Source organism: Ricinus communis, chromosome 5 (genome assembly GCF_019578655.1).
Source record: "Ricinus communis isolate WT05 ecotype wild-type chromosome 5, ASM1957865v1, whole genome shotgun sequence".
NCBI classification, from domain to species: domain Eukaryota; kingdom Viridiplantae; phylum Streptophyta; class Magnoliopsida; order Malpighiales; family Euphorbiaceae; genus Ricinus; species Ricinus communis.
This window is the reverse complement of record NC_063260.1, coordinates 1,062,520-1,080,584: the sequence shown is the minus strand read 5'-3', so window position 1 is coordinate 1,080,584 and position 18,065 is coordinate 1,062,520. Positions and strand designations below refer to the sequence as shown.

General features: G+C 32.0%; 2 protein-coding genes across 2 annotated transcripts; both read left to right on the top strand.

The window, feature by feature from the left end:
- Positions 1–2,560: 2,560 nt before the first annotated feature.
- LOC8258337 (histone H1) lies at positions 2,561–3,576 on the top strand. Its single transcript, XM_002531473.4, has 2 exons — positions 2,561–2,808; positions 2,912–3,576. The coding sequence occupies exons 1-2, from the start codon at positions 2,638–2,640 to the stop codon at positions 3,380–3,382; spliced, it is 642 nt and encodes a 213-aa protein (XP_002531519.1). The 5' UTR covers positions 2,561–2,637; the 3' UTR covers positions 3,383–3,576.
- A 2,806-nt stretch (positions 3,577–6,382) lies between these two features.
- Positions 6,383–8,241, top strand: LOC8258257 (histone H3.3). Its single transcript, XM_048374740.1, has 5 exons — positions 6,383–6,447; positions 6,561–6,639; positions 7,512–7,588; positions 7,698–7,788; positions 7,874–8,241. Exons 2-5 carry the CDS (start codon positions 6,568–6,570, stop codon positions 8,042–8,044), a joined length of 411 nt encoding a protein of 136 aa, XP_048230697.1. The 5' UTR covers positions 6,383–6,447; positions 6,561–6,567; the 3' UTR covers positions 8,045–8,241.
- Positions 8,242–18,065: the final 9,824 nt, after the last annotated feature.

Sequence of the window (18,065 nt, the reverse complement as noted above, 5' to 3'; positions counted from 1 at the left end):
CTTGTGGCCTTCTCTCTTTCAATTGCCCCGAAGGGCAAATTATGGTACAACATAAAATTGATGGATAATATACTGGATGAGGCTGTCCATAACTTTTGACATTGTAATTTGTTATACAATGAATTACTGCAACTCCATACCCCTTGCGCCCATTTCTCCAATCATGATCTTCTTAGGGCGTACCGTCATATGCTGCATAAATTGCAATCCAATTACCCAAAGTGTACGAGAAATTTTGAAGCAGGTAAAAGAAATTTTCCTGGTACTGGCTTTATGTTTATTCCCCTTGGATCGATATATTGATGAGACCAACTAAATTTCAAACCAGAGAATTAATGCTTTAGATTAGATTAGGCAACGGTGTCAGTGTCTGGCAGCAGATATTCAAGCGAAGCCATGTGCCGACAAGGACAGAGAGAGGGAGCAACAGTTGCAGACCAAGCATTGGAAATAAGGTATGTCTGTGATACGAATGTTTGGTTCATTTGTTGCTTTGATTTTTGTTTTTGTCCGCTGAAGAATTCTAATATATAGATGAAATCTATAACATTTATGGAATTTATTTGTGAATTTAAAATTTATATTTCTTTAAATGAAGTAAAAATTAATTTAATATTCTATATAATTAAATTTATATGAAATTAGTTATAGATAAACTAAATCCTAATAAAATAGGTAGAATTTTCAAATGAATTCTACATCAGTAAGTCAATGCATTTTATAATATTAAAATATTTTTTTAATTTTATTATTTTTTCATATATTTTTTTTCAAATAAAATGAATTGCTTTTATAAATTTTAACCAAACATAGCAATAATCTGTCACAATATTGAACACAAAATTATAGTCCTGACCGTGCTTTTGATGAAAAATTCAAATAAAATTTCTAACCAGTTCGCGAAGAGAGGCTTGAACTTGTGTTGTGACCCAAACCTGCCTCGAAAGGCATGACGTGGTTCAGTAATTTTATTTTCTATTTAGGAGTTTTAGTTTTTCTATTTAGCATGGGATCCTTTTAGCTTTTGATTACCAATTCTTAATTCTAAGTTGTACTCAGTTTTTGGTGGAAGTACATATTTGTTAAGGTGAGAACATATTTCAATAGGAATTCTTTAAAGAATCAACGGCTTTGTAGACTTGTGATTGATTTAGCATTTAACTTTGCTTTGCTGCACCAGCTGTGCTACTTGATAAATTTGTCATATTTGGTGAATTAACATAGAATCAATTGCTTTTATCATCATTAATTATGAAAATACTCTTCGCCACATTAATCTATGGATTCATTAGACTAGATGGGTTTTAAGTTAATCCCAACCGTATATTTAAAATAAAAAATAAATAAATAAAAAACTCTTAAGATTTTCCTTTTCTTATCTTATGTTCCAGTCATGGAAATTTAAACACTGTTTAAATATACAAAATCAAGAAAGAAAAAGAAGCAGCAGCAAAAGTAATCAAAAAGTGAAGTGTTGGAATTAAGTCATAAAAAAAAGATGGAGAAATGTTCCTTTTGTGGAAATTAAAAATTAAGCTTTTATGTAAAACAAAATAAAAAAATGTATTAATTCTAGAACTCTTCCTACATTGTGATTCAGTGTAGCGTGAAACAGATTATTACATAAACAAATCTCATAAATTAAAAAAAGTAAATAAATTAATGTGGGTGTCTACAAGTTTTAGTAAAATAATTATATTCCAATTGAGTATAATTCTTGTGCTCGCAATAGTCCAATGTTTGCATTTCTAAATAATTGTTTTGTGTAATTGCGTGCTCGTGCAACGACTGTATAACTGATTTTAATTTTAATTTTTTTTTAAAAAAAAAAGAAAAACTCTATTCAATGCTTTGTTTTGGGAAAATGGAAAAAAGAGTTCAACCAGATACACATTTTATAATAAATAGAATAATGTTTGATCCACAGGATTATATAGTTAATCTCTTAATAGGAATACATATCAAATAATGATAAATGAGAGTAAATATTCCTTTAACCCCCCAATCAAACATATCCTAAGAAGACCTATAGAATTTTATGGCTCAAAAGTGAAAGTAGAACAAACAAGAGAAATAAAAACAAGAAAGAAGGAAACAACTAAGCACTGTTTCTTCACCAAAACCCTAAATTCACACTCAAATGGCAACCGCTTAACCCCATTTAAAAAACATTAGAATCTACAGTTTCTCCTCTTCAAGCTCAAAAAAATTTCAACTCTAAAAACCCAAAAACACCCAGGAAATTTGAGTCCCAAATTGACCCCAAAAAACACATCCTCCGCACTCAAAACTTTTGTTAAAGAAGAAAAACCAAAAGCTGTGTCTCTAGTAGGTCGTGGTGGAGGTTCTATCCATAATAATGACACATCTCTGCCTACTATTCACGCACTATTAGGACCAAAGCAAACAAAGCATAACAAACAACGTTCTGATTTAGTTACACGTGTACGTTCTAGATCTCTCCTGACACACGTTGGCAATCTTAAACCCCTTAAACTTGGCCAATCATAACACTCTCTTTACTTGAGCAAAAAAACTTCCCTTGCTATAAATAGAAACTGCCCTTGCAAGATGACCTCAAAAGAAAGCAACCCGGTGACTGTTTTCTTTCTTTGTTAGGTTCTCTGATTATTCACTATGGCAACTGATAAAGAAGCAGAGGTTGCTGCCACCGTTGAGCAGCCACCTCCTGCGGCTGAGGAGGAAGCAAAGCCGGCAGAGAAGCCAGTGAAGGAAAAGAAAACTAAGGCTCCTAAAGAAAAGAAACCTAAACAGCCCAAAACTGCTTCTCATCCTCCATATTTTCAGGTAAGTCTCTAATCTTTTAAGCTATGTTGATGCATATTTCTGACCTTTTATTTTCTTCAATCTTGTTATAATAATTAAAGGTTGAATCTTTTTTATGACCCAGATGATCAAAGAAGCTCTTTTGACCTTGAATGAAAAGTCCGGATCAAGCCCGTATGCTATAGCTAAATATATGGAAGAGAAGCACAAGGCAGTATTACCCTCAAACTTCAAGAAAATTCTGGCTTTACAGCTGAAAAACTCTGCTGCTAGAGGGAAGTTGATCAAGATCAGGGCTTCTTATAAGTTATCCGAGTCGAACAAGAAAGAGAAGGGAACAACCAAAGTTCCAAAAGCAGCAAAAGGAGGAGACAAGAAACCTAAACAGCCCAAAACTGCTAATGTTAGTACAAGAAAGACACGGTCTGTTAACAAAGCTGAGGCTGCAAAGAAACCAGCAGCAGGAGCAACAAAGAAAGTTGGAGCTCCTAAAAAGACAAAGAAAACAACTCCTGCTAAACCTAAACAGCCCAAGTCAATCAAGTCCCCTGCTGCGAAAAGAACCAAGAAAGCTGCTGTTGCTGTTGCTTCTTGAAATGTATAAACTAGGGTCTGGTAATTGTAGTCAATGATAATAGTGTTCCCAGTAGGTATGTCTCTGTAAATAAGGGTCAAATGTTATGTTTGGTATCCATAATGTAGCGTTTTGCTCTGCACTTGGGAGTTCGGTCTCTTTCTCATGTATGCAAGCGTCTTTCAGGAGTTAAAGTGAAACTCAATTTTGGTTCCTGGCTTCTGGGTAAATTTTCCTTTTCTCTTATTCATTTATTTTAAAAGGAAACAAAACAACTTCAATTTTGATGATAAAAATTGGGTTGAATATATGGTTCTGATGACTTAAGATTAGGGATGCAGGGAAGATTCTGAACGTTGATCAAGGGGGTTAGCTTTAAGCCACGTGGAAATGGCAAAAGTTACGTGTCGCATTGCTATGGATGATTATGGAAATTCTGGCACTGGCCATGTTTCATGCATGTATCTTGGACAGTTGGCTAAGATTGTCAGGCATCAGCGAATCCAAGGGCTTAAATTAAAAAGAATATAAAAGAAAAAGAAAATTAATATTATATTTCAAAGTTAAAGAAAATAAAAGGACCATTAACTAACAAAAGAAGAAGAGATAGGAAGTATGAGAAATTTAAATTTAGTAAGTACAGAAAAGAAAGTATCCAAGAAGAAATAAGATAAATAAAACTCGAGATAAAAATTCATATTTGTATAAGAAATCAAAACCTTATAATATATTGAGCATCCTAATTCTTTTAATTTAAATAAATTTTTAAAAATATAAATATTTTAATAATTTTGGACGGCCAGTTAAAATAGGTTGCTATATTTTATCTAACATGATATGATAATACTCATTTAACATTAGTATTTAAATATATGGATATACATGACATTTCTTTTGCCATTCAACAAAGCCTAATTAAGTTGATTTTTTAATTCAGATAAAATAGTTGTACTGACACAATATATCATTAAATATAAATTCGTGCTTTGCCAATAAATTAGGAATGTTTAAACTTTATATTTTATTAATATTTGGTTAAAAATAATAATTCTAATTGTTAAGATGGTAAATGGAATGTCACGTGGATCTCTCGCATATTAAATACTAATGTCAATACGGCCATCGAGAGTTTAAAAGAAGTGATTTTTTTGTTGATATGTATTTTTGCTTGAACAATTTAAATGAAGGGTAGATGAGAATAATTTCTAGGGCAAGAATGCCATTTGATAAGAGATGGCAGCATATATCTCTTTTTTTAAAAAGTACCACTACCACGGATCTTAAATTTCGCTCAATTTATTACTTTTTTATTTCATTAAAATTTTAAAAAATTTATATCTAGACTTGGTATATATTTTTATCTATACATCAAATCGATAGATGATAAATCTATAAAGTGTGAACACTCATAATATGTATCACTTTTCTATTAGTTGTGGTGTATACACCTAATTTATATAAAAATTATTCTAAAATTTAAACATCTTTTTCTCAAACTGTCCACTGGACATAATTCAAATGGAACACCATCGATAGTGCCTAGAAAATGTTTGATGATGATCCCATTAAAAATAATAGTTTTTGAAATACTAGATTTATTTGATAATGCTCAACTATTGTTTATAAAATGCATGAACCAAATCTTAATAACTTGCTTGCTTAGGCTCATTAGATTTGTTAGGTCAAGTGCCTGCAACAACAATTAATACTTATTGTATTGCAGTTCAAAGTGATAGTTTACAACGCTTTGATTGATTCAATAAAACATAATATATCTTATTGTATATTCAGTGGAATGCTTGAAAGGAATGTAATATTATAAATTTGTAGCAAAAGACACTATTTACTTAAGTGGATGAAACAACAATTATTTACTGACTCATTTTTCTTTTTCTGAAAACAAATTACAGTCAGTAAAATAATCATGAATTCAAAATGCAAGTTATTGGATAGTATTTTAGAAATAAAAAAAAATAGAAATTCATGTGATATAAAATTGATAGAATTTACTAAGATATATAAAATTAGAGAATTTTTTATATATGTGATTATGCCTAATAATTGATAAGTGATGAAAAGAATAAAGAAATAATCAATAAGTGAGAAAGGGAGAGAGAAAGAGTACAAGTAAAAGATAAAAAATGAAAAGAGAATATGAGATGTGAGCAAAAGTGACAAGGAAGCCACAATGATTATTTTTTATCTTTTATAATTTATTATTATGATGGAAATAAAAATTTTGAGAATATTTTTCATACAATTTTTAAAAATTAATGGTTATGAATGGATATTCTATTCGTAATTTTTATTTGAAATATTATAATATTTAAATAAAAATTTGAAAAGTATATTTCTTTATATTCATAGATAAAATTTTATTAATAATTTTCACAATATTATTTTTAAAAATTGTAAGAAAAAATGTAAAATTACCGAAAAACTAATTATGTGGATAACTAGTAAAAAAAATTAAATTTATTAATTTACTAACAGATAAATTTCGTCAATATTTATTGAAATGGGGTAATTTTCTCATAATAATAAGGTTAAATATTATTGGCTAAATATATATTTATACTCATATACTTGTATCGATTAGTTAGTTTAACATTTTAACTTTTAATTTAGCCTAATAAGTACTTGAATTTTATTTTTTAATATTTAAATATTTTTAATTTTTATTTTATTCTAATATACGCATAAGCTTTATGTTTTGGTAATATTTAAACACTTTCATGCAATATACGTGGACGCATTGGATGAAGAGATATATCAAAAAGTATAAAATTATAACAAAAAATAAGTTCAAATGTCTATTAAGTCATATAAAAAAATTAAAATATTAATCAAAATTTATGAATATAAAGATGGATTTAGCCAATATTATTTTCTCTTTAACGTCTCGGAATAATAAATAACTCGGCTTATATATATATTTTTATTACTTTAATAGATCCATACGGCGTCGTTAACAGATCCAAACCCGCAGCATAAAAGCGAACGACCGCACAAACAAGTCTCATTCACAATTGTCACATTTCAAAATTCGAATTAGAAAAAGAAAAAAAAAACAAAAGAAAAGAAAGGTTTGCCTCTTTCGGAGAAAATTGCAAAACCCTAGATCGGTCGTTGTTTCCTCTATTCTCCGATCTCTTCCTGATTATATTGAAATTTAATTTGATAGTTCCAAATTTTGCAGGTGAAACATGGCTCGTACCAAACAAACCGCTCGCAAATCTACCGGCGGGAAGGCTCCTCGCAAGCAACTCGCTACTAAGGCATCTCTCTCTCTCTCTCTCTCTCTCTCTCGTTTCGTTGCTGTGTGTCAATTTGTGTATATTCATTGCCTTTCTTTTTGGATTTTAATTGGTTAAAATTTGGTTTTGCTTTCGAATTGCAGTTACTATTTGTGTGCCTTTTTTTTGGCTTAGGTTTCTTGGAATTGTTATACTTGTTTTTAGGGCTCCATGGCGATGTATATTATAGGAGTCTGTAGTTCTGATTATTAATGAATGCGTATTTGCATGGGTCTTGTTTGGTTGATGAAAATGTATAGGTAACAAGCGGAAGTTAAAGGAAATTAGTTTGGACTGCCTGTTTTCTGCGTATAGTATTAATTTTGTTGGTGAGTTATTGAAGTCATTTATCACTCATCTGCAGTTCAATAATTTCGTGACTCTTTTTACTACTTGGGTAGTATGAGTGATCTATAGGTTCTGCAACTATATGATGACACATAGCAATTTGGAACACAGTTAAGTTATACCATACTCAAACTGCACATTGAGAAAATATATAACTTATGATGATGCATGTTCGAGCAAATGGAGGTGTTCAATTGAAGTACTAGTAATTTTTCTAGTTTGTGTCATCATATGTTGTGTTATTGCTAGCAGAATGAGCCAGATATGAGTTGCTCTCCTATTAGGAGTCCGAATTTATGCTGTTGGTGAGTCGTGTGGTTCAACAGTTATCACCATCCACTGCAATATTAGGGGGATAGAAACTGATTTGTCCATGTATCTGGGCCTTAAATTCTTGCAGTCACAACTTTAGCTTAATGAGGGTACACTATTATTTGCATGGTATTGAGTCACTGTATATGCAATGTTTGCAATATCATAATTGGATTCTTATTTTGAAATTGAAGGCTGCAAGGAAGTCTGCACCCACAACTGGTGGAGTCAAGAAGCCTCATCGTTACCGCCCTGGTACTGTGGCTCTCCGGTATGGGTTTCATTCTTACCATTCACTTCTTATTATGCCATTGGGTTTTCTTTTGAAGTTCTGATATTTTCTGGTCATTAATATATCTGTTTCCATGTATTTTCAATAGTGAGATTCGTAAATACCAGAAAAGCACTGAACTTTTGATCCGCAAGCTGCCTTTCCAACGTCTTGTTCGTGAAATTGCACAAGACTTCAAGGTAATATTTGTTGCAGAATCACAGTTTTTATTAACTGTTTGTAAGTTGGCCATTAATGTTATTCTCGTTTCTGCTTCTTGTTTAGACGGATTTGAGGTTCCAGAGCCATGCAGTTCTTGCACTTCAGGAGGCTGCGGAGGCATACCTTGTTGGTTTATTTGAAGACACTAATCTCTGTGCCATCCATGCTAAGAGGGTCACTATTATGCCTAAGGACATCCAACTTGCTAGGCGAATTCGTGGTGAAAGGGCCTAAACATCAAATGCTGTTTGTTCATTTAGGTCACAGTCCATGTGCTTCTACTTTTGTGTCTGCTGTTCTATTCATATCTGAATTGACATATGCTAGTAGTCTTAGTGAATGTTGGTAGCTTGTATAATTTCACTCTTTTAAGATGACAGATATGTATTAACACTCTCTACTAAGATGACAGTTATGGTATTATTATTATATCTCTCTACTGTATTCTATCCTCTTTTGTTTTGTTTTCTATTCATTACATTAGTGGACTTTTGCCTCAATATGTCGGATAAATGATCCCCGGTCTTGATCTTTCATTTATTATTATCTGGATCTGTAGAAAAATTATTGGCTGTGGGATTTTGATCCCTTTTACTGCTTATATTTTTCATTCAAGCTTCGAGAAACTTGCACTCTGATAGATTAATGTATTCTCATGACAAATATTATCACTTTGAAATGAACTATTCCTGTCACCTGCATATTATTGCTTGAATCTCCTGGTAAAATTGATGGGTCGGGTTGATTTCTAGATTTTTATAAATACATTTGATACTAGTAGTGAGTTGAATAGGAGCTACTGCTTTCATCAGTGACTTTATCTTAAATTACTGGTTAAGGGCATTTGTTTCTTCGAAGAGTGGACACATTTGATATTTCAAAACAATTGCCTACTGTGGCCATTTTTTTAGTTTTTGTTTTGCTGTTTAAAGGAATCTATTTAGAAATACGTCCCTTGTTCTTGGTATTGAATATTTGATCGAGTTCTGGTATGGAATTTTTTTAATGGAATTTGATAATTTGGGGATGCAATCGGGATGGGACATATTGCTAGCTAACTGTTTACATATGGAAACTTCAGCTTTAGGCACTGAAGTATATCTTAACCAGGATTCCTGGCAATAAAGTTGCCTGGTTCTTGTTCATTCTATTCTTCTGCCGCTTCATCTAGACCTGGCCAAAGGCCTGCATCAGTCCGAACCGGTCCGGAACTGCCGGTTCAAAGTACATCGAGAGATTAAACTTTGAACCAGCTCTTATCCCTTAAAGTTCTGTGCTGGTATTGAGTTCGGCCGGTCCGGGTTGGTCCCGGTTCGAGTGGCCAGTTTAGCTTCATCCTTTCTTAGGCCTTGGTGTAGGCGGGTCTGTCTATCTACGTATTCCTTGGGCTTCAAAAAGGGCCCAATACTTTTCCAACTTCATGCTATAGAATCGACCCATTGCTTAGCAGGGCTCTGTATTTCAGAATGAGTTTGATAGTCTTAGCCAGCTTCTGTTTCTTGTCCTCGGAACCTGATTTTAGCACATCCACGGGATCAAATTGAAGTCTCTGATAACTAAGACATGCTCTGAAACCTTCTCACTTGGATTTGAGGACACAGCCATTCCATAATCAAAAATCACTATTATTCATTTTCGTTCTTTTGAATTTTCTTAATTCTGTAGTATTATCTACCCAATAGAGTTGCTATTCCACATTCAACATTTCAATCAATGCTGAGGTTATAAGATAATTATCACACGTTTCGAAACTTAGCATTGCTGTCCAATACGTTGTTCCTTAAATCAAGCAATGTGCCCTTCAATCCAAAGATTCCCATTTTCCGTAGGCACTTTCAATTTATGTAAGATTAAGAAATTCATGTTTTCTCGGTTGATGCCCCTAATTTTTGCCATTTCTTTTAAAAATACCTTTCTTACATTATAGGTTGATATTATGTATATATGATTACGATATTTTAGTAGTTTATTCATATGTTTTATATACATAATATATAAAAATATGTGTTTTTTTTTATCTCACTTTTGTTTTCTTATCTAATTTCAGAAAATAATAGCTAAAGAGGAGAACTTGAGCCAAAAATGCATAAATTGACTTTAAATAGACCGCGACTGTAAAAGGCTTGGAAATAAAACACGTGGACTACCAATAGCGCGGGTCTAGCCGAATTTATCAAGGCCCACAAAAGAAAAATTAATTAGTTATGATGTAATAAATGGATAATTATCTTTTAAGTTGTTCATTTTGTTTAGGACAGTAAAGAGAGAACTATAATAGTTATATGCTGAGAAAGGACTCCAAAAAAAGAAATCTTTATAAGAAGTAGAAGTTAATTAAACAAAAAAGGCTTCTACTATTCTCTTTGCAAGAATTCCTACGGTTGATCACTTTTTACATCTAGTTAGTCTTTTTGCAATGTACTTTCAAAAATCAAAGAAACTTTTTAAAGACGTAGAGAGTGAAGATCAATCTTTAATTTTTACCATTTTTAAAAAAAAATATGCTTCTTACACTTTCATAAAAACTGCAATTCCAATCAAGATGGAAAGACTTTACTAGTAGTGGTAATACTTAAGTCAATTAATGAGGGATATTTCTGACAATTAGCCGTCAAACTAGCAACTAGAAAATAATTTTGACTATATTTCGGGATGAATAAAAAAAAGAAAAAAATAACTTATCAAAATAAGACGGAGAGAATAATATCATCTCAATTCATACTCATTCTAGTTCCGCCATCCATATTATAGACAATGATCTTGCATAATCATGATTTTAATGAATTAGCTTGCCTGCATTTTGACTTACCCTTTTGAAGCTTGATATTATCCAACAGCATCTGAATTGTGACATTCCTATCCAACAGGCAACCCCAAATTTGAAAATGGAACGATGGGAATGTAATAATGGGAGTGTGGACTTAATTAAAAAGTGAGGCATAAAGGTGTTAGAGGTTTCAAAAATAAAAGGAGTCAGAAAAGGGGTTGATATTAGAGTTTTAAAACAAGTGTATAATTATAGTCCGGCTCCTCTCCATGCGCAAAATCTGCAAAGGTGCTTCCTTCAAAGTACCATAACAACTAAAAGATATAATTCCCCAATAGAAGTGGATGAAACAAATGTCTTGGAAAAATTAGAAGCTCATATAGTAAGTTCCCCCTTCTATCTCTCTCTCTCTTGATAATCATTTCAAGACCAATTGGTTTTGTCCTTACATTTTAGCCCTATTACAAATTCGAAAATGGTATAATTGGTAATACTCATCTGTTAAATTAGAGAGATTATGAGTGTTAATTTTTCTGTCCACTGTATTGATGAGAGTTTATCACATTTATAATAGAAAAAAAAAATACATAAATTAGTGGCTATTTATGTCATGTAACCTGCCTGAAGATCTTCGGACCATTCAATTATATGATTCAAACAAGTTAAATGTCATATGTAAGAAAATAAAAATATGAGTTTTTCTAAAAGCAGAATATATGAAGTCAAGTCATGTATTCTAAATTGACATAATTCTTGGGTTAGGGTCTTTAATTGGAGTTATTATATTAATTGAAGTCATGTATTCCTTTAAGACAAATGTGAAAAAGAGAAGTTTGGAGTATAAAAGGATATGTAAAGAGGTAAGGCTTTTTAGTTTCCATCTTATCTATTCTATGCATCAAAATCTCATTTAAATTAGTTACAACTTTGCTAAAAAATATGGATTGATAGATCTCTAAAAAAAACTCATGTAAAAAATAAATTTCCTAATTTTCATTAATTTACTTCAGTCCTCCGATGATTGTAGTACCAAGCACTTTGGCGAGCTCTAATAACCCCTTGTTTCAAAGAGAGGAGGACGGGTTATTTACTTTTGTAATTTGATTCTAGTGTCTAACCAAAATGATAATAGAAGTAATTTTTTAAAATGAAAGTATATAAAATTGCTCAACATATAAGTACTTATAAAATATTTAAATTTTGTTACAATTAAGCTATCCTAAAAAGCTAAAGCAAGCAAAAGAGTAAAGATAATTATTTTAATTAAACACAAAGTAGATTATATTAAAATTAAGAAAATATTTTATTTTTACTTGCTTTCATTTTAAAATGACCATTCTTAGTATGTAATTTATAAACATTAAACTATATTTTGAAACAAATCTAAAAGAGGTAAAATAATGAAATGACTAAATAGATTTAAAAATAAAAATTTATTTTCATAAATACTCTATATTTTTTAAATATGCCGATTAAATTTTAAAAAAATAAAAAAATAATATATATATATATATATGCATCACGCATGCCATGATGTGAATCATTGTTCTAAAAAAGGAGGCTTGGTTTGGTCAACCATTATACTAATTGCTATCTATCTTCATCTTTCTGTATTTAACATTATAATAATAAAATAAAAGAGTCCTAAATCATCTTGATGTGGAGGCTCTTGATTGGTTCATAGACTTTGTATATACACCCGACCAAGACCAAGGCCATACACATGATTGTTTTATATGTATGTTTTTTGTTTGTGCTGAATCCGTACCAAAAAAATTAATAAAGAAAATATTCTTTTGGAGCTAAAATTATTAGCTATCTAAGTTGCTGATTTTATTCAAAAGAATTTCAATTCCTACTCATTTACTGGAACGTGGTTTCTCCAGCATCTACCACCAATAGGACATCTCCACGTGGCGGGGTCGACCCAATAATAAATTTTAAATGATATTACCACCAATTGAATAATATATTTTAATTTATATATCAAATTCATCATATTTTTATAATATTTAATAATTAAGCTGTATTAATAATTTAATTACTGTCCTTTTTATACCACCTATGTATTATCTTAATTCTTAAATATATATATATATATATATATATATATATATATATATATATATATATATATATAGATGTGCTATATTCTTAAATAAATTTTATCTAAATGTATATAATGACAATAAAAGGACATGTATATATTGGGGAATGTTTCACATTTAAAAGTTAAATACATATATATATCTTAATTATTTAATAGAAAATGAGTACCTTATACTAAGCACTTTTAATTAAAATTAAGCTGTGAATCTTTTTTAGAATATGAATGAATTTTTTTTTTATAACATTCCAATTAACATAACCTATTTCAAATAGTTTTAAGGTTAAATTTGCTTAGTTAAGCAGCAGATGCATATTCAACTTGAATAAATTTCCAACTTTGAATTCTCTTCTTTTCATTTGCAGCTAAAAAAATTTAAAATTAAATAAAATTAAATTTCTTTAATCCTACAAATCTTAGAATTTTCATTAGTTCATATCAATAATTCCCTTTGTTTTTAAAAAAAAACCATAGATCAGAATCAACTATATTTTCTATATGTAGTTTTATTATCTCTTTATTGAATTTAAGTTTTTAATTTTATAAAATTTATTTTTTTTGGTTGTACTTATAAATAAAAGTAGAGTTCAATGGAAATATACATTTATACAACAAAGCTTGTAAGTGTTATAGCTAAAATAAATAAATAAACTAGAAATAATGAGTCAAATAGATGATAGTTGTTGATTCCAGTAAAATAAAAGAGCACTGAAGATGATGGGAGCATTTAATATATATATATATATATATTTGTTTAAAGGTCTATTTAGGTTTGATCATCAATCACCTCACAACACTTCGGCATAGCAGATTTTAGGCCCTTGAATCATTAGCAAAGACTAAAGTTATATAATCATTCCTCATGAAAGGCAATTCTGTTCCTATTGGTGATTAATAAACGGTAACAGAGTTCCATCACTGAAATGTACTTAATTCTCTGATAAAAGGTGTTGAAATTTGCCAATGGAGGGACTCTCTCTCTCTCTCTCTCTCTCTATATATATATATATATATATATATATATATATATATATATATATGTTGAAAATGAGTTTTTCCTTTGACTCTACATTTTTATCATTTGACATTGATGCACCAGCAATGTCCTAATTGTGGAGGGGATCCCCATTTCAGGTTTCATTTCGCATGGAAGGACACACACATCTATCAATTAGTTGAGAATTCTCATGTAGATTACAAATCAATAGAAGCTTCTTTGCAAATTGCTTAATTTATATTTTATATAGTTGTCTATATATATAGTAAAATCGTGATACATTTTAATTGTAAACAAATAAAGATTTTTTTTATTTTGATTTCGACCAATTGACTAAACTGATAAATTTAAAAAATAGATGATATTTGATATTAAACTCATAAAAGTTTCTATATGACCTACTAATGATATAAATTTATAATTTATTAATGTTAAATACATACCATTTACATGGATGAAAATGCCTTAAATTTTTTATCTAATTCTGATTTATAAATACATAAAAATATAGATATTTTTTTATTAATATATTGCGGGGCAAGCTTGGTTTGGGTGATTTATTTCTTTTTTGCTACCACGCTTTGGTAGATTTGGAAATGGCATTGTGCCTTGTATTATTTTAGATAGTGAAGAACCGGTTCTAAATGAAGTATTCATGCTAACTTGGTTAGTGCTGCTTCAAAGAGTTTTGGATATAGTGGTTGGTTATGTGTACCCTAAAGGATGTTAAATACTGTAATTTAACTATTATTATAAGGGTAGTATAGTATTTTTTTTTTCATTTGTGTTAGAGTATATATACTCCCTTTTTCTTTGATTTAGGGTTAATGTAAATGATTCTTTCTTTAACAATGAACATAGAATACCATTCAACATATTTTTCCTTTTAATCTTATCATGGTATCAGAGCCATAAACTGTGTTGTTGCCACAAGCTGTGTTGTTGTCGCATGATGCTCCAGTTGTTGCATATCCTTGCTGATTTTTGCCGACCGAATCGAAGAGCAATCTAATTCTTGCTGCAGCGCAAGAATCTTTTGCCATTTTATCGTTTTCTACTGCTTCCCTCTCTACTGGCGTGATCGCGTCCGGGTCGCCTGTGATTGCGTAGCAGTCTGATCCTTGCTGTAGCACAAGAATCCTTGTCGTTTTCTGCCATTTCCCTCTTCGCTGGTCTCTTTCTCCGCTGGCATCGATAGTGAGCTCTTTCAACGTGGTAAATATTCCTCGCGTGGTAAATATCCTTGTCGTTTCCCTTGCTGCGTGTTGCTCTTTCGCAAATTGATGGTTGTCACTCTAGGGATTTAACTAAAAAAAGAAAAAAAGGGAGAAAGAGACTGAAAATGGGATTTGGATTTATTGTTAATTGGGAATTTATATTGTGGGATCATTATGTAGAAACAATTGCTTGGATACATATTTGATTTAGGGATTTGCAGCAGATTATTAAACATTAGAGAGATTGGTAATATTGGCAATTCGTTGACCTCTTTGAGTAATTGATCATTGTTGATTTCTGTTAGATTTTTTTTCCTTTCCGTTATGGCTGAAGTTAGAGATGATTCGCTTCAAGCAGTTAGTGTTCAATTATATGGTAAAAATTATGCATATTGGAGTTATATGATGAAAAACTTTCTAAAAGGTAAACAAAAGTGGGGATATGTTTCAGGTACTTCTGTTAAGCCTCAAGATGGCACGGTGACTAACTATGTGGCATTATTAGACAAATGGGAGGTGGATAATTCAAAAATCATTACTTGGATCAATAACTCTGTCAAGCATTCGATAGGTACCCAGTTAGCAAAATATGAAAAAGGTAAAGAGGTTTGGGATCACCTAGCTAGACTGCACACACATTCTAATTTTGCAAAATAGTACCAGTTGGAATCTGACATTCGTGCCCTTCAGCAGAAAAATATGAGTATTCAAGAGTTTTATGATGCTATGACAGATTTGTGGGATCAGTTGGCTCTCATAAAATCTGCTGAATTACGAGCTTTTGGGGCTTATAATACACGAAGAAAGGAACAGAGGTTGGTACAGATTCTAATGGCCCTTCGTGATGAGTTTGAGGGACTTCGCGGGTTTAATCTGCATCGTCATCCACTGCTCTCTGTAGACTCTGTTGTTAGTGAGCTTTTAGCTGAAGAAATTCATCTCAAGTCTTCGGCTGTAAAAGAGGTTTCTTCAGCTTCTACTCCATCCACCTCGATCAAATTTTAAGTCTCAGTTCAGACCATCTGGATCTGTTGCTCGTGATGACTGCGGGTTCTGTAAACAAAAAGGTCATTGGAAATCTCAGTGTCCGAAATTAAGCAGAGGAAAGCAGCAGCAGTCTCAATAGTGGTCCTATCGACCACGCACTCTCCACAATGGACCTCCTCTGCTACCTCGTCCTCACAATGCATTGTCAACCTCCTCTTTTGGATCCATCAATGATTAAGCAGTTTCAGCAGTTCCTTTCATCTCAGCCGCATGCCATGTTAGCTTCCTCTCAAATAGGTTTGTCATCTAGTCCTTCAGGTATATCCTCTTTCTCCTGGATTTTAGATTCTAGTGCTTCAAACCATATGTCACCTAATCTGTCATCATTTACTTCCCTAACCCCTAAAGTTTCAGTTCCTGTTATAAGTGCTAGTGGTACACCTATGCCATTGCAAGGTGTTGGCTCGGTCATAACACCTTCTCTATCTTTATCTAATGTCTATCACATTCCTAATCTTGCTTTGAATCTTGCTTCTGTTGGTCAGATATGTGATACTGGATGCTCAGTCTCTTTTTCTTCTTCTACTTGTTCTGTTCAGGATCCAACTTCTCAAGAGGTGATTGGGATCGGCCATAGAGAAGGCAGACTTTATGTATTAGATAAGCTCAAAACTCCTCATACTGCGGCAGCTGTTCCTAGTGTGAATTTGTCATCCTTTCATTTAAGTCCTTTTCGTCTGTATTTTTTTATGGCATTCTCGCCTTGGTCATGTCTCCGTATCTCGTTTGCAATTCTTAACTTCTACAGGAGCTTTAGGAAATTTAGAAACTCATGATATTTTTTATTGCAGTGGTTGTAAACTAGCAAAGTTGACTACATTGCCCTTTCCTAAAAGCACTACTATATTTGTTGCTCCTTTTGATCTTATTCACTCTGATATATGGGGACCCTCTCCTGTTTCTAGAAAAGGAGGTTCTCGTCATTATGTATCTTTTATTGATGATTGCACTCATTATTGTTGGGTTTATCTTTTGAAACATCGTTAATTAACAAAATCTCTATTTCTCATAATTCTGGCTTGTCTCTCTATGAAAGATTGTATGGTCGTCCTCCAGATTATTCTTCCCTTCGTGTCTTTAGTTCTACATGTTTTTTTCTTCTTCCTCATGTTGAACGCAGTAAGTTAACATCTCGATCTACTATATGTGTTTTTCTTGGTTATGGTGCAGGTCAAAAAGGGTATTGTTATTTTGATCCAGTCAGTCATAAATTGTATGTCTCTCGTCATGTTGTTTTTCTTGAACATATTCCTTATTTTGCAATTTGTGACCGTCCTCACAGTATATCTATGTCTGATCTTATCCATATTGATCCTTTTGCTATTGATACTGATGAGCTATCCTCTGCTGGCATTCCTAACACCTCTATTGGCTCTTCCACTATATCATCTCCTGAGACTGTGGATACTATCGAACCTCGCTATCCTGTACGAAATCATAAGTCTACTAAACAACCTGATTTTGATTATTCATGTTATTCGAGTTCATTTGCTTCTTTTCTAGCTTATATTCATCGTCTTTCTGAGCCTTTATCTTTCAAAGAAGCAATTCTTGATCCACTTTGGCAGCATGCTATGGCTGAGGAGCTAACTGCTCTTCATCAAATCCATACTTGGGATTTAGTGTCCCTTCCTGCAGGTAAACGTACTATTGGTTTTCGCTGGGTCTATAAGATTAAAACTAAGTCTGATGGGTCTATTGAAAGGTATAAAGCTCGTCTAGTGGCTAAGGGTTATTCTCAGGAATATGGTCTGGATTATGAGGAGACTTTTGCTCCTGTTGCTAAAATGACAACAGTTCGAACTCTTATTGCTGTTGCTGCTGCTCGTCATTGGGATATAACTCAAATGGATGTTAAAAAAATGCCTTTTTGAATGGCGACCTTCACGAAGAAATTTATATAGTTCCTCTTCCTAGTCTTGATCATCATCCTGGAGAAGTTTGTAAACTTAGGAAGGCCCTTTATGGTCTCAAACAGGCTCTTCGCGCCTGGTTTGAGAAGTTTTCTACTGTGATTACTTCACTTGGTTTTCATCCTAGCAACCATGACTCTGCATTGTTTGTCAAATGTACTTCGACTGGTCGAATTTTGCTTTCTCTATATGTTGATGATATGATTA

Coding starts and splice junctions, on each gene's coding strand:
- LOC8258337 (XM_002531473.4), top strand. CDS start 2,638: ATGGCAACTGATAAAGAAGCAGAGGTTGCTGCCACCGTTGAGCAGCCA. Junction 2,809..2,911: donor CTCATCCTCCATATTTTCAG/GTAAGTCTCTAA, acceptor TTTATGACCCAG/ATGATCAAAGAAGCTCTTTT.
- LOC8258257 (XM_048374740.1), top strand. CDS start 6,568: ATGGCTCGTACCAAACAAACCGCTCGCAAATCTACCGGCGGGAAGGCT. Junction 6,640..7,511: donor GCAAGCAACTCGCTACTAAG/GCATCTCTCTCT, acceptor TTGAAATTGAAG/GCTGCAAGGAAGTCTGCACC. Junction 7,789..7,873: donor AAATTGCACAAGACTTCAAG/GTAATATTTGTT, acceptor CTTCTTGTTTAG/ACGGATTTGAGGTTCCAGAG.